This window comes from Podarcis tiliguerta (assembly GCF_965153285.1).
Source record: "Podarcis tiliguerta genome assembly, chromosome: 4".
NCBI lineage: Eukaryota > Metazoa > Chordata > Lepidosauria > Squamata > Lacertidae > Podarcis > Podarcis tiliguerta.
Window position 1 is genome coordinate 15,658,211 of NC_139537.1, and position 22,987 is coordinate 15,681,197.

At 44.7% G+C, this 22,987-nt stretch overlaps 1 protein-coding gene across 1 annotated transcript in view; it reads left to right on the plus strand.

Moving 5' to 3' along the window:
* Positions 1-21,193, plus strand: part of MTNR1B (melatonin receptor 1B) — a 37,564-nt gene extending 16,371 nt beyond the window's left edge. Inside the window, exon 2 of the mRNA XM_083436675.1 lies at positions 18,069-21,193. Within this exon, the coding sequence (XP_083292801.1) occupies positions 18,069-18,937 (869 nt within the window). The 3' untranslated portion in view covers positions 18,938-21,193. The remainder of the gene's footprint in view (positions 1-18,068) is intronic.
* Positions 21,194-22,987: the final 1,794 nt, after the last annotated feature.

Genomic DNA, 22,987 nt, shown 5'->3' on the forward strand with positions numbered 1-22,987 from the left:
TTTTGAACCCATTCACTCATTCATCCATTCATTTTTCCTCCTTTTGTCCTTCATGGAGAACCAAGCAGCTTACAGCTAAAATTGTTGTTGTTTAGTCGTGTCCGACTCTTCATGACCCCATGGACCAGAGCATGCCAGGCACTTCTGTCTTCCACTGCCTCCCGCAGTTTGGTCAAACTCATGCTGGTAGCTTCGAGAACACTCTCCAACCATCTCGTCCCCTGTCGTCCCCTTCTCCTTGTGCCCTCAATCTTTCCCAACATCAGGGTCCTTTCCAGGGAGTCTTCTCTTCTCATGAGATGACCAAAGTATTGGAGCCTCAGCTTCAGGATCTGTCCTTCCAGTGAGCACTCAGGGCTGATTTCCTTAAGCATGGCTAGGTTTGATCTTCTTGCAGTCCATGGGACTCTCAAGAGTTTCCTCCAGCACCATAATTCAAAAGCATCAATTCTTTGGCGATCAGCCTTCTTTATGGTCCAGCTCTCACTTCCATACATCACTACTAGGAAAACCATAGTTTTAACTATACAGATCTTTGTCGGCAAGGTGATGTCTCTGCTTTTTAAGATGCTGTCTAGGTTTGTCATCGCTTAGAAACAACTAAAAACATAGGGGTGAGGGAAACAGCAATCAATATGAGGTCCCACGGTGGATTACAACAATTCATAAATACAATATTAAAAGCAGTGGGAATGACCACAAGCACAGAAATTTTGGCAGGAATCTTTTGTGATCTTTAAATATCTCCTCTACAGAGATATTGAAATGCAATATGAAGGAGCACCTCCACCCCCATCGTTCACCCGAGACACTGAGGTCCTCCTCCGAGGGCCTTCTGGCAGTTCCCTCACTGCAAGAAGGGAAGTTACAGGGAACCAGGCAGAGGGCCTTCTCGGTAGTAGCGCTCGCCCTGTAGATCGCTCTCCCATCAGATGCCAAGGAAATAAAGAGCTATCTGACTTTTAGAAGACATCTGAAGGCAGCCCTCTATAGGGAAGTTTTTAATGTTTGATGTTTTATTGTGCTTTTAATATTCTGTTGGGAGCGCTGGGGCAACCCAGTCCGATGGGCAGTGTATGAATAATAAAATTGTTGCTGTTGTTGTTGTTATTATTATTATTATTATTATAAGCAAGCTTAGCTTTGTTCTCCTCCTTTTCTCCCTTGTAAGAATCTGATAAATCACCTCCTTAGGACAGTGCATGTGGAACTGGGGTTGCATTGGAAAGATGCACATGGCTGCAAATGGTTTGATAGGGTATAGGGTATGGTACTTGGCTTTGACTGATACACAGTGGCGTAGCGTGGGGGGTACAGGGGGGGCCGGCCGCACCGGGCGCAACATCTGGGGGGGCGCGCTCGCACTCACAGCTCTCTGCCCCTACCTGGCTCACTCACTCTCTCTCACTGCAGTGCTGGCTGTGTGAATCCGATCCGAGCCGCCGGGTCGCCGCCCACTGTGGAGGGGAGGGTGCCAGGCATGCGGTGCGGTGCAGAGAGAGAGCGAGGGACTATCTGGGGGAGGGACAGTGCGGGGGGGGGGCAAATTACTTGCCTTGCCCCAGGTTAGGGGGCGCAAATTACTTGCCTTGCCCCGGGTGCTGACAACCCACGCTACGCCACTGCTGATACACAACACTATAGTATGAGGCACGGAGAAACAAAACAAACCAAAGATACTTTCTATGTTGATTAGTATTTTTATTTATTTATTTATTTATTTATTTATTTATTTATTTTTATTAACTGTCACCAGAGGAACATAGACCGTCTCTAACTCATCTATCTTTTTGGTTTGGTTATTTGAGTCCAATCCAGCAGAGCTCTTCATATGTTTGTTTAACTTGTGCTATAGTTGCAAATCTGCCTATGGAGTAGCGTTGAAGGAAGGAAAGCATTTACAAAGAACCAGGGTTGTATTTAAACATCTGAAAGCTTTCCTTGCCATTGCATACAATAATTGGTATGAATCAGCAGCACTTTGCCGGTTACATAAATGTATCTAACCTCTTTTGTAAGACGTGGAGTAATATCTGATCTTTTGAAATAGTGGGGCTCGGGGAGAAATTGGTGCTTTCATTGTGTCTAATTCTGAAGGAGAAATAATTTTGCCCAAGATAGAGCTGAATTAAAACTTCACTCAAAGGTTCAAAGAAACAAGCACAGATTGTCCAATCTTTATCTCTTTTTGGAGATGGGAGTGTGGAACTGATGATAAAAATTGCTCCCAAAACTTCTGCAACGATGATGCTTCGAGTGAGCAATTCATTCCTTTGGCCGTCAGCGGACTGAATTCTTAGACTGGCCTGTTACGTTTGATGTTATATTTCATGGAAGATGAAGCTATTCTCTTGGCTATTAGCTATGATGACTATGTCTTCATAATACCTGTTTCTGGGGACCACCAACTGTTTCCTGACAGAGATGTCAACATTCTGCAACTCTCCATATAAATCAGCACAAGCAAATTTTACCCAAATCTGTGTCCTCGTTTTTCAGCAATGCATTTCCTATTTTCTGGCTATCTGCAAGTGGCCACACTAGAATAATATTAAGCCAACTGAAGCCCATGTAGTCTTCTTTCATCCGCTTCTTCCTTTTCCTAGTTGGGCTGTAGCAAGATTTAGCAGCGGGGAGTTTCAGCACCACTTACAATGGAAATGCAGCTGTATGAATATCACATTGAAGTTTGGTTGCACGCATCCTGGCTGCATTCCAGAGGGTGTGCTTTCATCCTATTGGAATCCATTTCAGCAAGCTTTAACTGTGCACAACTTTCTCTGGACGGCTGCCAGGATATACTTTATCCTTGGTTGCTACACAAAGAGGTGTTGGCTGCAATCCTACTTCTGTTGAGCCGGTTGGATGCAATTCACCAGAGATCAGTGACAATCATCAGGGTTCCCCGCCTTAATATGTGGGTGGGTAAAAGGAAAAGTGTTGGTCACTGGGATGGAGAGTGCTGTTCAAGTATGAATGACGCATGCACTGTGTGTAACTGCAAGGATCTAATTTATTTTTGGGGGGAGGATGTCTCTCTTTTTAAGTTATATGGTGCTTCCATTTAAAACGACTTTCTTACTGAGGCCCCACAAGTTCCTGGTATGCAAATGATTTTTTATTCTTAAGTTATAAAGTTTGCAGGGATGCGGGTGGCGCTGTGGGTTAAACCACAGAGCCTAGGACTTGCCGATCAGAAGGTCGGCGGTTCGAATCCCCGTGACGGGGTGAGCTCCCGTTGCTCGGTCCCTGCTCCTGCCAACCTAGCATTTCGAAAGCACGTCAAAGTGCAAGTAGATGAATAGGTACCGCTCCGGCAGGAAGATAAACGGCGTTTCCGTGCGTTGCTCTGGTTCGCCAGAAGCGGCTTAGTCATGCTGGCCACATGACCCGGAAGCTGTACGCCGGCTCCCTTGGCCGGTAAAGCAAGATGAGCGCCACAACCCCAGAGTCAGTCACGACTGGACCTAATGGTCAGGGGTCCCTTTACCTTATAAAGTTTGCAGGCTAGAAATTCTTGCTTCCTTCTTGCCTTCCTTGTGAATGCCGTTGCACTCAAGTCCTGCTTTCATTGACGACCCTGATTAGACTGGTGAACAGTTCTAAAGAACATTAGTTTATGACATTTTTGGTTGGCCTAATAAAAGCATTGATCCAAACTAGTATTGCGCCAGTATAAATTTTGAGATATTTCTTATGGGAAAACATGGCTGCCCTGACTTTCTTTTAAAAAAATCTCTGTTTGGGGACTGTGCACAATTGTGCTCACCCATTCTGAGTGAGTTTGAAAAGCCAATAATAAGGTAAGGTAAAGGGGTAAAGGGACCCCTGACCATTAGGTCCAGTTGTGGCCGACTCTGGGCTTGCGGTGCTCATCTCGCTTTACTGGCCGAGGGAGCCGGCGTACAGCTCATGTGGCCAGCATGACTAAACCGCTTCTGGCGAACCAGAGCAGTGCACAGAAACGCCATTTACCTTCCCGCCGGAGCGGTGCCTATTTATCTACTTGCACTTTGACGTGCTTTCAAACTGCTAGGTTGGCAGGAGCAGGGACTGAGCAACGGGAGCTCACTCAGTCGCAGGGATTCGAACCGCCGACCTTCTGATTGGCAAGCCCTAGGCTCTGTGGTTTAACCCACAGCTCCACCCGCGTCCCACAATAATAAGGTATAAGAGTCCAAACTCTGAGAGAGTGGGAAGGCAACAGTAAGATGCAAATGTGAACTGGATGCTAATAAATAAAGCAAAGCCATTCCCAAGATCAGTCTATGCAGTCCTTCAGAGACCAAACACTGTGGCTAACCTTAAAGGGAAGGCAAATATTTTTCAAAAACCGCTATATCTCCTTTCTAACAGGTGTTGCCTAAGAGCTACAAAAGAATATTAAGTAGCCTCCAGATTATCTGGCTCAGTACATAATTAAGAGATTTTAAATTTGTGTGTTTATTTTTTTTAATCAGTGTTTGAAGCTGCAAGTGGCCAAAATTGAGAGTGGGCTGTTGAGGAAGAGTGTCTCAACTTTCAGGATTACAGACTGTTTGGGGTGTTCTTTGCACCAGCAAATCACCATGGCTGAGTCATCGTTAACTAGGGCTGGCATATGTCTGGAATTTCCCAGACATAGCTGGAATATGGGAGTCGGAAACAGTGTCCAGGCGGAAATCGCTGAAACATCCAGGAAAATCCAGGTCTATGGCAACCCATATTTGAAACCTAGCTTTTGGCGAATTTCCTTAGCTCAAAACCTTAAAAAAAGAAAAAGAAGATTTTGCAAAAGAAGCTCAACAACACTGGGCGGGGAGCACTCAACAACTTGGCCCAAAATCTCAACAACTTTTGTGTCTATATTTTCACTTTTTGAAATATTGTTAATGAAATATTTCGATTAACTTTGGAATCTTGACTGCGAGCCCAGGGAGAATGCAGCTGACACAGGAACCACATGCTAGTGGTCAAGAATGTGTGTGACACTGATACTCACAATGAGTGGCGCTTTTCCTGGGATGTTTTCTTGCAATAGCATTGCAGCTGCTCCCTGTCTAAATCTGGATTTTTTAAATTTATTTTTTAATATTTGCGTTTTACTCTTTCTGCTCAGGTTGCATACTTGATCCCCTGCATCCAACCTTTCTTCAACCACGCAATGTATGCTAGACCATGAGAGGAAGTGTGACCTGAAGTCACTGGGTGAACTTTGTAACTGAAGAGCCATTCTGCAATTCCACACTGGTTCTGCAGGCATCAACGTCACTCCCAAATTATTTTTAATCAATTTTCCAAATTATTACAAATCAAACCAAATTAATTTAATTTAACACAATCTCTTAAAATCAGATTTCCCACCCCAGTTCCAAACATACCATCATCCTCATTTCCTCACATTGCTGCATCGTTTCTTATTTAGAGTCCAGTTGACATCCTTCACTTGCCGTTAAACCGTTCTTCCAGCTGGCCTCTTTTTCCACCTTACAAACAGCACATCCATTACATCTTATAAATAAGGAATCAATGTCACTCTGTGTTGCCTCCTTAAGCTATGCTCTGCCCCATTCATCATTACGGCCAAACTGTTTTGCAGCTCAGTCACATATATTTTGTCCCTTGCATTCTGCTTGGGCAGAGAAGATAACAAGCGATGTGATGCAAAGGTATTTGTCTGGTTCAAATCCTGGGATCATGTGGAGAGGCAAACAAAGGTTTTCTTTGCAAGCAAGTTTGAGCCTGGGATCTTTGAGGTTATTGTTCCATGAACTTGCTAGACTTCCAGCCAAAGCTTTAGGAGAGAGGTTGCTTGAGTCAGTTTTCCATTGCACCCGTACTTTTTACTCACCTTACCAACCTGCAGTGCATTGTTATAAAGATGAGGCATACCAACAGACGATGGCTTTTAAGGCCCTTTTCCCCAAAGGAGCAGATGGTTAAGACTAGCAGTGGTTCATAACAGCACTTGACTCCTCAAGCACATACTGGGTAATGTGCCTGCTTTTTGTAGTTCTTAGGTACAGAAAGGGCTCGATTTTCTAAGAGCTCTTGTTGAGTGCAGGCTGGTTGTCATAGCCTCATCTGGCAAGTTAGAAGCCAGTCAGGGGAATAGCATAGGAGCCAACTCCTTGGGGTCAACTTCCCTTCATAATAATAATAATAATAATAATAATAATTTATTATTTATACCCCGCCCATCTGGCTGGGTTTCCCCGGTCACTCTGGGCAGCTTCCGACCGAATATTAAAAACAATACCGCATCAGACATTAAAAACTTCCCTAAACAGGGCCGCCTTCAGTTGTCTTTTAAAAGTAAAATAGTTGTTTATTGCCTTGACATCTGCTGGGAGGCCGTTCCACATGGCAGGCACCACCACCAAGAAGGCCTTCTGCCTGGTTCCCTGTAACCTCACTTCTCGCAGTGAGGGAGCTCAGTGTCTGGGCTGAACGATGGGGGTGGAGACGCTCCTTCAGGTATACTGGGCTGAGGCCGTTTACGGCTTTAAAGGTCAGCACCAACACTTTGAACTGTGCTTGGAAATGTACTGGGAGCCAATGAAGATGTTTCAGGACCTGTGTTATATGGTCTCGGCGGCCACTCCCAGTCACCAGTCTAGCTGCCACATTCTGGATTAATTGCAGTTTCCGGGTCACCTTCAAAGGTAGCCCCACGTAGAGCGCGTTTTAAAGCCAACCAATTGGTGGTCCTCAGTGCCTCCTGTGATAATGAGTTCCATACTTCATGCACAGCACGAAGAAGTAAAATCACAGAATTGTAGCGCTGAAAGGGATGCCAGGGGTCATCCCCCTGCAATTCAGGAATGTCAGCTCAAGCATCCATGACAGATGAGCATCCAACCTTTGCTTAAAAACTTCCAGTGAGGGAGACTGTTCCACTGTCAAACAGCTCTTACTGTCAGAAGCCATTGGTTGGAGTTCTACTCTACAGAGCAGGAGAAAACAAGCTTGCTCCATTTTCCATGTGGCAGCCCTTGAGATATTTGAAGATCTCCTCTTTTCTAGGCTAGACATACCCCAATCCTTTGACCGTTCTTCATCAGGCTTGGTTTCCACACCCTTGATCATCTTGGCCGCCCTCCTCTAAACACGTTCCAGCTTGTCAACATCCTTCTTAAATTGTGGTGCCCAGAATTGGACACAGGACTCCAGCTGTGGTCTGATCAAGGCAGAATGGAGTGGTACTATGACTTCCCTTGATGTGGACACTAGACTTCTGTTGATGCAGCCTAGAATAGCATTAGCCCTTTGTTTGCTGCTGCATCACTTTCTTTCATCTTCCAACATTCAGCCTCGCTGGATTCTAGTGTTATGAGACAAGGAGAAAACCTTTTCTCAGTCCACTTTTTCCATGCCATGCCATGCATAATTTTGTAAACTTCTATCCTGTCACCGCTGACTCTCCTTTTCTCTAAATTAAAGAGCCCCCAACCCTTTCCCCACAAGAGAGTTGCTCCATCGCCTTGATCATTTTTGTTGCCTTTTTCTTAACCTTTCCCAGCTCTGCAATACCCCTTCTGAAGTGACAGGAACCACACACAGCATTCCAAGCGTGGACACACCATAGATTTGCATAACAGCATTATGATGTGGGCATTATAAAAGAATGCAATGTATATGTAGCTCAGCTTATCAGTTGGCACTAATAACAATGCACCCGGTCCCTGAAGCGCTTTCTGAGTAGTCATAGCACTTCATTGGCATTTTTGCACTACGACGACCTCGCAAGGTGGGCTGATGTTATGCTTACATTGCAGGTGGCTGGTGGGAAAGCAGAGGCTGCAAAAAGAGTGGTTTGATTCAGGTAACAGCCTGCTAAATTTGTGGCTGCTGTGAGATTTGGTGGCATGCCCCCATGACGTTTCACAGATGGAAGAAAGCCACTGTCACACCCAGGACCACTGCCTAGAGGACAGACCAGGTCTATCTTCTCCCAAAGTTATGGAAGGGAAGACCAGTTATGGAAGGAGGACCAGTCATGTACAGTGGTATCTCAGGTTAAGTACTTAATTCATTCTGGAGGTCCGTACTTAACCTGAAACTGTTCTTAACCTGAAGCACCACTTTAGCTAATGGGGCCTCCTGCTGCTGCCGCGCCGCCAGAGCACGATTTCTGTTCTCATCCTGAAGCAAAGTTCTTAACCTGAAGCACTATTTCTGGGATAGCGGAGTCTGTAACCTGAAGCATATGTAACCTGAAGCGTATATAACCTGAGGTACCACTGTACACTCCTCTCAAAATGTGGGTATAGCACAGAAGCAAAGTAAGATCTTCACTTCTGGGCAATACCTTTAGCAATACCTAACACTTTGCTTACGTTCACATGAACACAATCAAGATATGGCTTTTCAGCTTTTTTGGGGGGGGCGGGAAGTAGGTGTTCGTATCTTTCAATATTTGATTTTCCATTTTAAAACAGATTCTATATTATTTTAGGGATGACTTTAACTGGACTGTAGAAAAATAGTAGAGGAAATTTTTCGTCACTTTGCATGTCACGCCTCTTCTTGTTTTACTCATGAGTACAATGTAATTTTAAAGAAACTGTTGTCAGGTACTGAAACTTTGGGAAATTGTCTTTAAAATGATATAGAACATGTTGACCATATACTGTATATCAGGCTTGTCCAACTTGCAAGAGACTGTGATCTACTCCTGCTATAAAAACGCTGGCGGTGATCTACCCACTGGATTGGCCAAAGTTGTTGGGCTTTTTTTAGAAAGCCGAAATCAAAGTTGCTGAGCTTTTGGGGGGCAGTCAAATTTTTTGAGCCTTTTTTTTTGGAGAAGTCAAAGTTGTTGAACTTTTTGGGGGAGCTCAAAGTTGTTGTTGGGGGGTGGAAGGGGTCCCGTGATCTACCGCGATCTACCACAGGCACCCCACAATCTACCAGTAGATCGCGATCTACCTGTTGGCCATTCTTGCTGTATATAAATGAAAAATGAGTCTGTAGGTTGACATTTTCATGGAATTACCCTGAGACACAAGGTGGCAACAGAGAGTCATTATAATCACCTTTATTAATGCTGAATGAGATCTTCTTGGGAGGCGGTAGCTGAGTAGCTTTATCTGCGTGGGGGAGCTTAAAGCCCCAGTTAACAATGGACTGATGAGGATTGTTTATTTTAACACCTGTGGTAGGTTAGGAGAGTATGCAAACAGAGAAAACACCTGCAGCGCTGTGGACCTGTTGCAGACCCCTCCAAGTGTCCCTATTCTCCAGGGACGTCCCAGATTTAGAGAAACTGTCCCGGTTTCTGATTTGATCCCACTTTTCATTAGGATGCCCCTATTTTCATTGGAGAAATGTTGAAGGGTATGGAGTTATCCAACCCCTGAGCCATCTGAAGGCAATCCTGTATAGGGAAGGTTTTTTTTAATGTTTAATGTTTTATTATTTTATTAATGTTTAATGTTTCTATATATGTTGGAAGCCGCCCAGAGTGGCTGGGGCAACCCAGTAAGATGTGTGGGGTATAATTATCATGATGGAATGGGACGTCCCTATTGTCACCAGAGAAATGTTGGAGGGCATGCTGTTGCTTGCTAATCAGGAAACAGAAGAGAACTGAGATGACTCAGCTGATAGAGGATGAGACTCTTAATCTCACGGTTGTGGGTTTGAGCCCCACGCTGGGCAAAAGGTTCCTGCATTGCAGGGGGTTGGACTAGATGACCCTCGGGGTCCCTTCGAACTCTACAATTCTATGATTTTTGGATACTCTATATCAAGCACATATTTGTGGCTTTGGGTCCTTTTTTTTTTTAATAATATTTATTAGTTTTCCAACAAATTAAACACAAACTACAAAAAACAAAAAAAACATACAAAAATACAATACAATACAAAAAAAACCCACTACAAAACACTAGCATACAACTAACAGAACAAAACAAAACCCATTTAAAACACAATCCCATTTCAATATCTTATCTTTCTTTCACTAATTTCCACGACCTCCTCACACCTCCCTTTTTGTATTCCACTTCTATTAATTGTTTCAGCAATTCCTTTCCATCTTCCTCTGTTTTCTATCCTATAATTATCTTAACACTTTCTGTCCTTGTTTTTCCCTTTAATGCTCTAATAACCTATTTATACTTAATTCCTTATAACATTTCTACTAAAGCCATATAACTTCATTCCAACATTTTTCTAACATTCATTAAATTTTACAGTATTTCTGTAAATAGTCTTTAAACTTTTTCCAGTCTTCTTCCGCCAACTCTTCTCCCTGGTCTCGGATTCTGCCAGTCGTGGCTTTGGGTACTTTATATTATGCTTCCAAGATTTGGGATCTGAAAAGATCTAGCGTATTTGGCAACAATCAGCGTGCAAGAGGAAGGTGAGAGCAGGACAATAGGTCAGCATGATGATGATGATGGTGAAGTTATATATTTTACTGTCCCCCGCTTTCAATTTAAGGTAGCAACAATTTAAGATACAACATTAAAAACAGTTTGAAAACTTACCAGTACAAAAAATAAATATATAGAATCACAAAAAGAGGGTGGGCTCTGAAAATATATTTCTCCAGTGTCACATGGTGTCCTCCATACACTGTTGGATCCCAATTCCCTGTTAGGATTCCTGCTCTGTGTTTGCAGTCATGAGATTGTCTATCACATGACTGTATGGTATGTATGGAGTGTTAGGGGAGAGGTAGTACCTCTGGTGTGGGACAGGTCGTGCTTCTTCTGGGGTAGTTCGTCAACCTTTGGTCCCCCACCTTGCACTCAGCTCTTACCTGTGGCTCCTAGAAGCTGCCAGCATGAGATAGCGGCCTCACCCTAGGAACGGCTTCCACTGGCCAGCTAAACCAGGTGTCTCAAACCTTCAGTGACTTAGAGACTTCGCCTGCATGCAAAGACAGGCTCTGGCAGACGAGATCAACTGTGGGTCCAATAGTCAAGAAGGCAGTTTCTGCATGTGCTGTAGAGAGAAGTGAGGGGCAGATGGGGTTCATCTAGCTGGGAAGGTGGCCTGTCTAGCAGAAGGGGAGCTCTGATCCTGAACTTCCACTGCCTTGCAGGGCATCTTTGGGAGAAGAAAAGGCTAAGGTGTAAACCCAACACAGATCTGGAGTGGAGTCCCTAAGATGGTTGGGTGGCGCCTTGTATGTCTCCTTCCAGCAGCTCCTGCAGCCAAGTTAGTGCCAAATGTACTGTTCTGCTTTCCTTTAGATGACATGAGCAAGGCCAAGAACGGGGTCTTGTCACCTGAGCAGCCCAGGACCTCCATACACACTGCCCAGCCTTGCGCCCCAGAGAGGTCATCTCTAACATATTGGTTTGACTTCATCCTCAGATGAGCACTCCATTGTCTCCTGAGACAGATGGGTGCCAACCATTAGGAGCTGTATCCCAACATTATCTACAAGAGTGTAGGTTCCCCACCCATGTCCAACGGCAACCACCAGTAGAGCCCATTGCAGTTATCTGTCTTGGGAGTTATGGGTTTACCACCATGACCAGCCTATTCTCATGCCAGAATGGTCGTAGCTGATGAACCAGCAGAAGCTAGTAAGTGGCTCTCACAATGGAGGCTACTTGTGTCTCCATCAACAGTGTTGGATGTGGAGTAAACTCAGGCTGTATACCTGTTCCTCGAGGGAGGGTGCAACCCCATGTAGAACAGGCTGCCATACACAATTCCTGGACTCGGGGGCCACTCAACCACAGAGCCTTTATCATGTCAGGACTCGCTCTCTGCTCCGCAGTCCTCATCTTGGTCCTATACTTGGTTATGTTTTGTTCACATTCAGAAGGATATAATGGTAAGGGCAGAGTTCTAGATATTAGCATCTCTCCGCTTTTTGGTGTGCTGACAACTGTAGTTGTAGTTCTCCATTAATGTATCTGGCAGATTTCCATTGTTGCTGTTGTTCATGGCAACTTACTTCTGCATATATTTTGTTCCACATCAGCTGGCAATAAGATGTCTCTTCTCCCCACTGGGACCGGCTTTGCATAATCTATATTTTAATCTTTCAAAACAAAACGAAATTGCATATGCATTCACTACAAAGAAAGGGGAACAAGTTTAATTAAGGCTACATTTATTTGGGGCATAACCCTGCATAGGAAAAGGTGCAAAGAGGCACCACAATGGAAATACTGAGTATCTTCCACCGTGGGGACGTTGTACTTTTAAAGCATAGCCAATATTGTATGCATTTTCACCATCCCTCTGTATTAAAAATCAGGTGCATGCTTCCACCATACACCTGTAAATTGTTCTTGTTAGGATGCATAAAACAGAGGTGCAGGGCCTTTTTCAGCCTCTCCAGAGGCCACATTTCCTTCTAGTCAACTTTCCAAGGGCCACATACTGGGGGGGGGGGGGGCTAGAAGCAAAACCAGGCACCATCAGAGGTGCAGCAAGCTATGGTTGCCATGTGTCTTCTTTTTCCAGGACATGTCATCTTTGTCAGGGGTAAAAATTCTGTCTGGGTGGACATCTTTAAAATTCGCCAAAATGTGTCTGGCTATACTTTCTGGATGAGACATAGACATAACTGCTGGTTGAAGACTTGCTTTCCTCTTCTCTTCTCCTGCCCCCCCTCCCCCAGCAATAAAGCACAGCTTCTATAGCCTACATATAGTAGGGGTACTTAAGAGCCATCATAGCGTCCTCTTTTTTTGCTCTTCAAAATATGGCACCCCTAAACTACGAGCAGAAGGCTCTGAATGCACCATTCCAGTTTTGGAAGCAAGACAAGGCATTTGAAACTCTGGACTGTGTTTAGGCTGGAGGGGAGAATTCAGGCAATGGTTGTGGGGGACATTTTAACTACTTTCAAATATCTGAGGGGCTGTCCCACAGTAGATGGAGCAGACTTGGGTCACACCTGCACCATGGCATTCTCATTGTCAGGGGTTCAGCCTACACTCGAGTAGGACCCTGGCAGAGACACATGCCCGACTGGCATGTTCTCTCCCTCCTGGTCAATCGTTCGGGAGCTTCAAAAGCTTTCTTCAGCCCAAACATCACAGCGACCGATGCCAACCGACACCGGCACACTTAGGAATCCGCAGAGTTTGCGCATTTCATGTGACAGACCTTAGCAAGTCAGCATTTTGACTAATCTACTTTATTTACATATAAACACACACGGAGCATTGCAACATGGCTCCCTCTCTCTCTAGCATCAGACAGCAAAGAGGAAAAGGACAATAGTCCCACTTCACAGAAAACAGTAACACAAACATCCTGTCTCCGTCACTTCCCACTCTGTGGAGTCAAAACATACACCATCATGTGATAGACAAAAATCCCATGACTGCAATCATGGAGGAGGAATTATAACACTCATATCACTTCAACAGCCATGGCTCCCCCCAAATGAATATGGAAACTAGCTTCTTAGAGGTAGTGGGAGTTGTTAGGTAAAGATAAAGAGACCCCTGACCGTTAGGTCCAGTCGCAGATGGCTCTGGGGTTGCGGCGCTCATCTTGCTTTACTGGCTGAGGGAGCTGGTGTATATCTCTTGCAGACCTGCCATTGCCAGAGGTCCTTTGGAAAAGGAATTGACTATAGGGATTGTAACTCTGTGGCGGCATGTGTGTGTGTGGGGGGGGTCTTCTAACTGCACTCAGTGCCCATAACAAACTACAGTTCCCAGGATTCTTTGTGGTGAAACATGGCTGGCAAAGTGGTATAAAAGTGTGTTAAATACAAAGATGTGGAAGCAACCTTGTCTCCTGTTGTACCAGAGGGAAGAACTAGGACCAGCAGATTTTGGATAAACATTAGGAGGAACTTCGTAATGGTAAGAGGTACAATCTTCATCCTTGGATGTTGTGGTGATCACACAGGGTCCCCGGACGTTTAACGGTCTATTGATCCCTGTGCCACCACTGTGCTCGCTTCCCCGCTGCCACCAACCAGTTACTCTCTGGTAAAACACTGAGTCCAGTCAGTTGTTAAAAGTGAACCAAAAAAAACCCACAAGTTTATTTTACAAACATTAATAAGTTCATGGTTTCTCAGATAATATTCATGTCAGTATCTTAACTTTAGTTTCTTTACCGGCCTATAACTTCCTAATACCTTCTGACTGATTATCTCAACTGTTTGACTGACTCGTCTTAACAAATTCTCTCCCTCTCTCACACCAGACTAGCCCGACCCACAGACTTCTCTTCTCTGTCTCTTCTAACTCCAGACTGTCTTCTCAACCACCCTAAATCTAACTCCTCCAAAAAACCTCTGTGCTTAAACCATATACACAGTTAACTCTGCCCCCTGGGTTCCCATTGGTTAGTCATTTCACAATTAGTTAACCCTTTCCCTATGAACCCAGTATGATGTCACACACCTGGGAGGGCAAACGCCACATATGTTTATGAAGTATGGTGTGATTATCTATCAGGGATTGCACTCTGTGTTTAGCAATGGGTTGGAGTAGATGACCTCTGAGGTGTTCTCCAACTCTATAAAAATTTCAGATGGATGGATGGATAAGTGCATTAAAAAAATTAAAAGCTAGTTATTATTTATTTACTGAACAACAGTTCTATACCTCTTGATTATAGTAAGATCTCCAAATGGTGTACAAGAAATATTAAAATCATCAGTAAAAACAACAACAGTCAAAACAATTTAAAACATTAATTAAAATTAATAGTAAAAGGGATGAAAACATGCTGACTTCTGTGTGTCTGGGTAGACTTGCCTAAACAAAAATGTTTAAGCAGGCACCCAAAAGAGTACCATATTTTTGCGTGTGTGTGTGTCTTATGGAGCGAATGCAGGCTGCACAGCTATCCCAGAAGCCAGAACAGCAAGGGGGATTGCTGCTTTCACTGCGCAGCGATCCCTCTTGCTGTTCTGGCTTCTGAGATTCAGAATATTTTTCTTGTTTTCCTCCTCCAAAAACTAGGTGCGTCTTGTGGTCTGGTGCGTCTTATGGAGCGAAAAATACGGTATATAACAAGGGCATCTGCCTGGTGTCAATAGGCAGGGAGTTCCAAAGTTTATGTGCCAACCACACCAAATGACCAATTTCCAACACGATTGCAGGATGAGTATTATGAGGCACTTCTAATAATGCCAGGTCCACAGATCAAAGGGGTTGAGTGGACATATATGGGGCAAAGTGGTGCATATTACTTTTATTTTCATAAAAGCAGGCAAACAAACAGCGATCCAGTTAAAGCTCCCCATACCCATTACTGCCCAGCTATCACAAACCTACTATGAAGAGCTTTCCTATTACAAATACAGTTAGAAAACCACTGCCGATTTGACTTGGCCTTCATCCCACAAACTCTGCGGAAGATATGTTGCGAGAAATGCGCTCCCTTTTTTTTTTTCAAATATCAATTTTAATATCCTGCTGTTGGGAGGCGGGGAGAAAGGAATTGCTTTTTATAGAGAGAGAGCAAAGTGATGAAAGGAACATCATTTAAAGATCGACAAAGAGCTTCCATTGCTTTGTCAGGAGGGGAGGAATGCATTGCAAGGATCCCACAGACTTCTAAGCATTTGAAAGCTTTTGTTTCTTTTCATTGGGTTCTTATTGCTTTGAGTTTTCTACATTGTTGTCAGCATTTCGGTAGTGTATAGAGGAGGTGCTTTCTTCCCAAATTGTTCTGGTGGCAGAACATCAGTGGTTGAAAGCAAGCAGCTCATCATCACTCAAAGGAAAATACATTCCTGCAGGTCAGTTCAATTTGTGACGTTTATCAGAAGAGGCAAGTGATTCATTGTCACTGTTCCAGAATATCTTTACTTGATACCTTTAAATCCTGTCTCTCTTTTCTCCATGGAACTCAAGCCAGTGGTCACCCATCCAGGCCGTGACCAGATCCAGACCTGCTTAGCTTCAGTAAACATACTGCATCATGAACCATCAGTCCATAACAGGGGCTATCATTCCTTTTTTTTAGCTTGCAAAAGGAGTAACAAGAGTAGTTTTGTCCTCATAGGCAAACCCTGCTGTTATGTACTGAGTTGAATAGGATCCAAAATGCAGCAGTTTGATTGATCCTAGAACAATAGGATTCAGAATGCAGCAGTCTGATTGGTCCTAGAACAATGCAGCAGTATAATTGGTCTGCAGGAGCCACCCAATCCAGCTCCAGATAGAAGTGAATCCACAACCTGATTGGCCTACCGGAGAATTCCAGAATTAGCCAATCACGTGCAACCCACTGTGTAAATAATGTATATAAAGCAGATACTTTGAGGGGACTTTCTCCCTCCTCACCACTATGAGCTGAATAAAGAGCATGAAATCCACTCTTGACTCTGAGTATATTTCACCTGCAAAGGAGATCAGTGTTGCAACCAATTTAGGGACAGGAAACCTAAGAGACAAATGGCTTGCTTAAGGCCATAGGAACATAAAAACACCAGAACAGCCTATTGGACCAGGCAAGGGGCCTGTCTAGTCCAGCACCCTGTTCTCACAGTGGCTGACCACATGCCTGTGAGAAGCTTGCAAGCAGGACCTGAGCACAAGAGTACTTCTCCTTCCTGAGGTTTCCTGAAACCCAGAAGCAATTACAGGCTTGACTACTGTAATTCGCTCTACGTGGGGCTGCCCTTGAAGCTGTCCCAGAAACTCCAGCGGGTACAGAATGCTGCAGGGAGGCTCCTCACGGGGGTCCCTGCCATGGGAGAATATTCACCCAGTGCTTTTCCAGCTGCACTGGCTCCCGGTGGAGTACAGGGTCAGATTTAAGGTGCTGGTTTTGACCTTTAAAGCCCTTCACGGCCTAGGACCCTCGTATCTACGGGACCGCCTCTCCTGGTATGCCCCACAGAGAGCCTCAAGGTCCATAAATAGCAACACCCTAGTGGTCCCGGGCCCTAAGGAAGTTAGATTAGCCTCAACCAGAGCCAGGGCCTTTTCAACTCTGGCTCCAGCCTGGTGGAACGCTCTGCCTCATGAGACTAGGGCCCTGCAGGATCTGGTTTCTTTCCGCAGGGCCTGTAAGATAGAGTTGTTCTGCCTGGCCTTTGGCTTGGAATCAAGTTGATCCCCTCCCCCTCTTTCCTTTTTCCTTTCTCTTTCTGTGATGGAACTCCTATTTGGGGACTTCCCTGGCTTTTTTCTGGCCCACATGGGACCAGTCTGGATAGTTGGCCTTTGTGAAGATTTGACGTTTTCATCCCCAAAAAAGTTTTTGATTTGAATTTCTACTGAAATGAGGCTGCATTTTAATGTTGTATTTTAATCTTGTTTTTAAGTTGTATTTTCATCAATTGTTTTTATACCTGGTGTTAGCTGCCCTGAGCCTGGGCTTGGCTGGGGAGGGCGGGGTATAAATATTATTATTATTATTATTATTATTATTATTATTATTATTACTACTACTACTACTACTATTTTCCCCATTGTGGGATGGAGGGCTTTATTTGCAATTCTGAGAAATGAATGAGCATGGTCATCCCATCCGCCAGCATCCTGATCAGTTAGCAGAGTCAAAGAAGATTATGAGCTGACAGGCATACAGTTGTGAAGTTTATACCAGGGGTAGCCAAGATGGTGCCCTGCCGATGTTGGACCTCCCCAACTCTCATCAGCCAGCATAGCCAACGGTGATGGATGATGGATCCAACAACACCTGAAATTGAATATCACTTTGGGTATCCTTGCTTTCTAACATATCATGAGCCAACAGGTGTCCTCCTCCTGAGTTTAAATCACAAATCATGAGAGCAAAAGTGAGGGGACTTCAGCCATTTTGAAGGGCTGGAAGGGAGACTTACTGGTAGATCAACGGCAGATATCTTCCTGACTATTACTGAGAGGCAGTCACCAACTCCCCACCCCGCAACGGCACCCTCTGTAGATCACTATGTGAAGACATACTGTTGTGTTTGGGTGATTGTCCCTAAGACTCTTCAAGTGGGCATAGGTTGGTAGAACACAATATTCAGTTTTTGGGGAGTGTCCGTATTTTAGAGTTGGATTTTCAGTCTTAACAGGCATGCAATTCTGGTATTCTGCTGCTCCTTATTACTTGTCACTTGAAGGTGTTTGTTAGTTTCCTGTGAGTTGGGATGTCCAATTCATGTGTGTGTGTTTTCTCTTTCTCTCTCCTTCTCCTAGGTAATGCATTTGTGGTGAGCCTGGCCCTGGCAGACTTAGTGGTGGCCTTGTACCCTTTTCCTTTAGTGCTCTCGGCCATCTTCCACAATGGCTGGTCCTTGGGGGATATGCACTGTAAAGCAAGCGGCTTTGTGATGGGACTGAGCGTCATTGGCTCCATCTTCAACATCACCGCCATCGCAATCAACAGGTACTGCTACATATGCCACAGTTTTGCGTACGACAAAGTGTACAGTTGGTGGAACACCATGATGTACGTCTGCTTGATTTGGGTGCTGACGGTTATCGCGACGGTGCCCAATTTTTTCGTCGGCTCTCTCAAGTACGACCCGCGCATCTATTCATGCACCTTCACCCAGACAGCCAGCTCCTATTATACCATTGCCGTGGTCGTCATCCATTTCATCTTGCCCATCACCATCGTGAGCTTCTGCTACCTTCGAATCTGGATCCTGGTGATCCAAGTGCGGAGGAGAGTGAAGTCAGAAGTCAAGCTGAGGCTGAAGCCGAGTGACTTCAGGAACTTTGTCACCATGTTTGTTGTGTTTGTGATCTTTGCCTTCTGCTGGGCGCCGCTGAACTTCATTGGGCTGGCTGTGGCCATCAACCCTTCCGAAATAGCGCCCAGGGTTCCCGAGTGGTTGTTTGTGGTGAGTTACTTCATGGCCTACTTCAACAGTTGCCTTAACGCAATAATCTATGGACTTCTGAACCAAAACTTCCGGAAGGAATACAAACGGATCTTAATGTCCTTGTGGGTGCCAAGGCTGCTTTTTCAGGACACATCCAAAGCAGGGACCGAAGTTCAGAAGAGCAAGCCGTCTCCTGCTTTAAATAACAATGACCAGTTCAAAACCGAGACCTTGTAGATAGGGGGACAGTGGATGCAGAAGGGCACCATTTTGTGAATTCCAACAATGCTTTTCTTAAAGTTGTACATCTTGTTCCGGCTTACCCTGTCCTGTGTTCTCCCCTACTGAATGAGCGTGCTGTGGCGACTGGAATCTTGTCTTCTTGGCAACGCACCTTCTGTTTACATGTTTCTATATTTGATAGCTAGGTATCAATATGAAGTTGGCTTTGGAATACAGAAGAAGAAGGTAAACAAACCAACAGGCCGAAACCAGCCTTGGACTTGGATGTAGAAACAGCAGGTCTACCAGGGTCCTTCAACGTTTGTATAAAATATGGTTCTCAGGAAGCAGAATGCTTGCACTGTCTTGTCAGGATGTGTTGTGGACGGTGACTTCTAACAATTTCCCCTTCTCTTAGGGAAAAGAAAATTAATGCCTGCATCTTCAGCTGAATGCCAGCCCTGTCTTATGTATAATATAGAACAGATATTGTCCCCAAGCTTTAGGGGACAAAGAAAGATCAATCCACTCATTTTAATGCAGATCACTGAAATCTGGACCTTCTGAAACTATGTGCAGACCAAAACTACAGCTATCATTTGAATTGACACATCTCCAAATGGTGCTGTTTTCCAAGCAGAATATGCATACAAAGAAAAGCATGTATGAGAGGAACATGCGCATTAGTAAAAAAAAAGTATGTTCAAAAATATTAGGGGGAGATTATTGCAAAAATGTGTGCATTAGTACAAAAACAGGCGCTTAAATGAGTACAAATTTTCCATGTGGATTTATAAGACAGTTCGCAACGTGATGCAGAAATGGGGCAAACCGGACTTGGGCTTGGGGCGGGGGGTGAAAAACTGACGCTTGCATATCTGTCCATTCCAACTCTGAGCTGACATGGCTGGCCTATATGCACATGGTGAACAATCGTCCAGTTTTGACATCGCAGCAGCTTGTCCCACTTCTGTCATGAGATGGAGCCTTGTTCTACTTGGGCATGACGGCTGCATGAGCTGCAGGCTGATACAACAATCCTCTTGCCCAACCTTCATCACCTGCCACCAGGACAAGGCTGTAAATGGAATGGTGGCTCTGCTGCTCTGTGCCCCATTCTGCCCTCCGCAATTTGCAGCTGGGGTTTGGATTGCCCCCTTAGACTGCAAACTTGTCTCAACCCCCAAAGAATCCTGGGAGCTGTAGTTTAACCCTCGCACAGCTAGCATTCCCAGCATTTGTGACAAACTACAGTATCTAGAATTCTTTGGGCTTCAGAAGTATTTGACATGGACTGAATCACGCTCATTGTTTGTTCATGGTGAATGTTCCCTTTTATGAGCAATACTTTGTTTTTCAGCTGTAGAAAAACTGTATGTTCTTTACCATTTTCCTGCCACTTTACTGCCTAACATTGATTCAGTTCCATCTCGCAACCTCTCATCGTAAAGACACTGTAAATGCAAGGGGCGATTAATTCTGATACGGCAAAGAAGAAAAAGCTATTTTAGTAAATTTTGACAGAGGTTATATGTTTTTAGTGTGACTTTGAAACTCAGGAAGGATATACCGAAACTGCGTGGAGACCTCTGTATACTTGCATATTTAAGAAATTATCAGTTCCGTTTCGAAGATTTACAGAATTAATACCAGCATTTGAATATATATATGTTTATATATGTCAGGGATAGAAAAGAAAGCTGAAGTATAATGTTCATAATGCAAAAGGGGGGGGGGAGCAGATGACACTTTAGAAATCTACTGCTTTCAGAACAGAGAGGTGTGTTCTCTCAAGCATTTTATTCTCTCTTAAATAATAGGTTTCTGTGAAGGGATTGTATTTATTGCCAACAGAAGATACACATGTGATGTGCATTTTGTTCAGCGTGTGCAACTGGCAATAACTCTAGAGCCTACGAAAGTCCTCATAGTCCCCAAAGATATGGCAAGGTTTCTGCCCATGGCGCAGAAGCCACACAGGCGCATGGGAGAACATTTATGTGCCATGGACGGACAAATGCATTCCGCCCAGCGGCTAGGAGCAGGAATGGGAGAGGGTTTTGGTTCTGGGCTGCTTTTCGCAGTGGAACAACCTAGTCTGAGCTCACTTGCAGACCAGAACGCTGCTGCTGCCAGCCGTATTAAGCACATCTCCAGATTTTGCAATATACTTTCGGTCTGGGGAAAGTGTGCATGAAAACACACATTGTATCTTAAGGATAAATGCATCGAAAGTGGCATATTTTATGTGAGATGTGGGTACAAAATGCAGTCAGCATTTTGTGTCCGTTCTGACCACGCAAAATGGGACAAGGCAGAGCTATGACGTGAGTGCCAGTGAGAATGGAACAAGATGGAAGTGGCAGTTTAGCTCATCCCTAGCTAGGAGATGGGCAGATTCTGTCGAACTCCTGTGGGGCACCTCCCCTCATGCTATATGAGGCATAGGGAATGTGTGTGTCAGGCTCAATGGATTCTCTCCTCCCCTGGTAGCATCGAGGATCAAAGAAGAAACAAGAGAGTTCATATTTGTGGTTTTTATTCAGCAATTGTGGAGCAAGGCAAGCGGCCCAGTCTTAACGCCATGGTGACGTTGCTCACTCTGAGCCCCTTCCTTCCCCAGCTACAGCCCACGGCTGTACGGGAGGTTTAAGGAGTCAAAAGTCATCGAGCCCTTTGCTGTTGAATTCTGAGTGAGTGACAAGTACGGGGTGAGGGGGGGGCTTCTGTGCTCTCCAAGGAAGTCTCTGCTGGCAGTTTTCCGACTCCCCCTCCTTCCCCTAAGATCTCATAACTTGGCAGCTCTGTGTGTTTTGTTGTAATACAATCCTGAAGGAGCGTCTCCACCCCCATCGTTCACCCTGGATGTTGAGGTCCAGCACCAAGGAGGGCCTTCTGGTGGTTCCCTCACTGTGAGAAGTGAGGTTCCAGGGAACCAGGCAGAGGGCCTTCTCAGTAGTGGCACCCACCATGTGGAAAGCCCTCCCATCAGATGTCAAGGAAATAAACTATCTGACTTTTAGAAGACATCTGAAGGCAGCCCTGCTTAGGGAAGCTTTTAATGGTTGAAGTTTCATTCTTATTGGCGATCTGTTGGGAACCACCCAGATGGGTGGGTAATAATAATAATAATAATAATAATAATAATAATAATTACTGTTCTCACTCTTCTCTGGAAACTACTGGGGAAAGGGGAGCTGGTCCCCCCCCTCCAAGGGAAGCAGAGGGGAAAGAGGGGCTTGTTCCCAAGCCTCCTCTTCAGTCCAGTCCCTGACACTGTGGTTTCGCTCTGTAACTTTTGATCTGGTCTATGCTCAACCAGAAGCTTTTGATGGGCTTTGATGATCTAGCTATACTGAAATCCTACTGTTGTGTCACAGTCTAGTGTGACCAAGAGACAGAACCCAAAGTGGCACTATGTAGATGAAGAGCAGTGCTTGATTCTCAGCGGTTGGGGCAACACAGAGACCAGGCTGCTCTCCTCCCCCTCCCCACCTACTCGATTGTCCTGTTGTCATCCGCACCACACTAGTCACAATGACAGACAGTTTGCTAGTCAAACATAACGAACAAGATGTCATGGATGCTTTTGTTCAGATTCCTGCATTTCAGGGGGTTGGACTAGATGACCCTCAGGATCCCTTCCGACTCTACAATTCTATGACTCTATGAATGTGGCTTCGCTACCTCTCTCCCCTCCCATTGGTTGAGGACATGTCTGAATTCAAACAGGGTTAACTTTTGTCTGTGTGCTTCTATTTATTTACTTTCAATTGCTGCATGAGGTGAAGAGTTTTAAAGAGACTTTTCTCTGTGCAGAAATAAATGATGTTGTAAATACGTTGTGAATCTTGTATATTGCATTTTTCCTGCAGGACTTTCTCTTGGAGCTGGGGGGAAATCCTGTTTCCTAATCTGTTGGGAATTGTTGTTTTCACTGGCTGGTTCCATGAATGCTATCATACTAAATACAGAGGTTGCCTCAAGGTTTATCAAGCGTGCGAGGAATTGATGTCAAATTGTATAATGTGTCATTGACTTTTTCTCCCCAGCTCCTTTGCTATG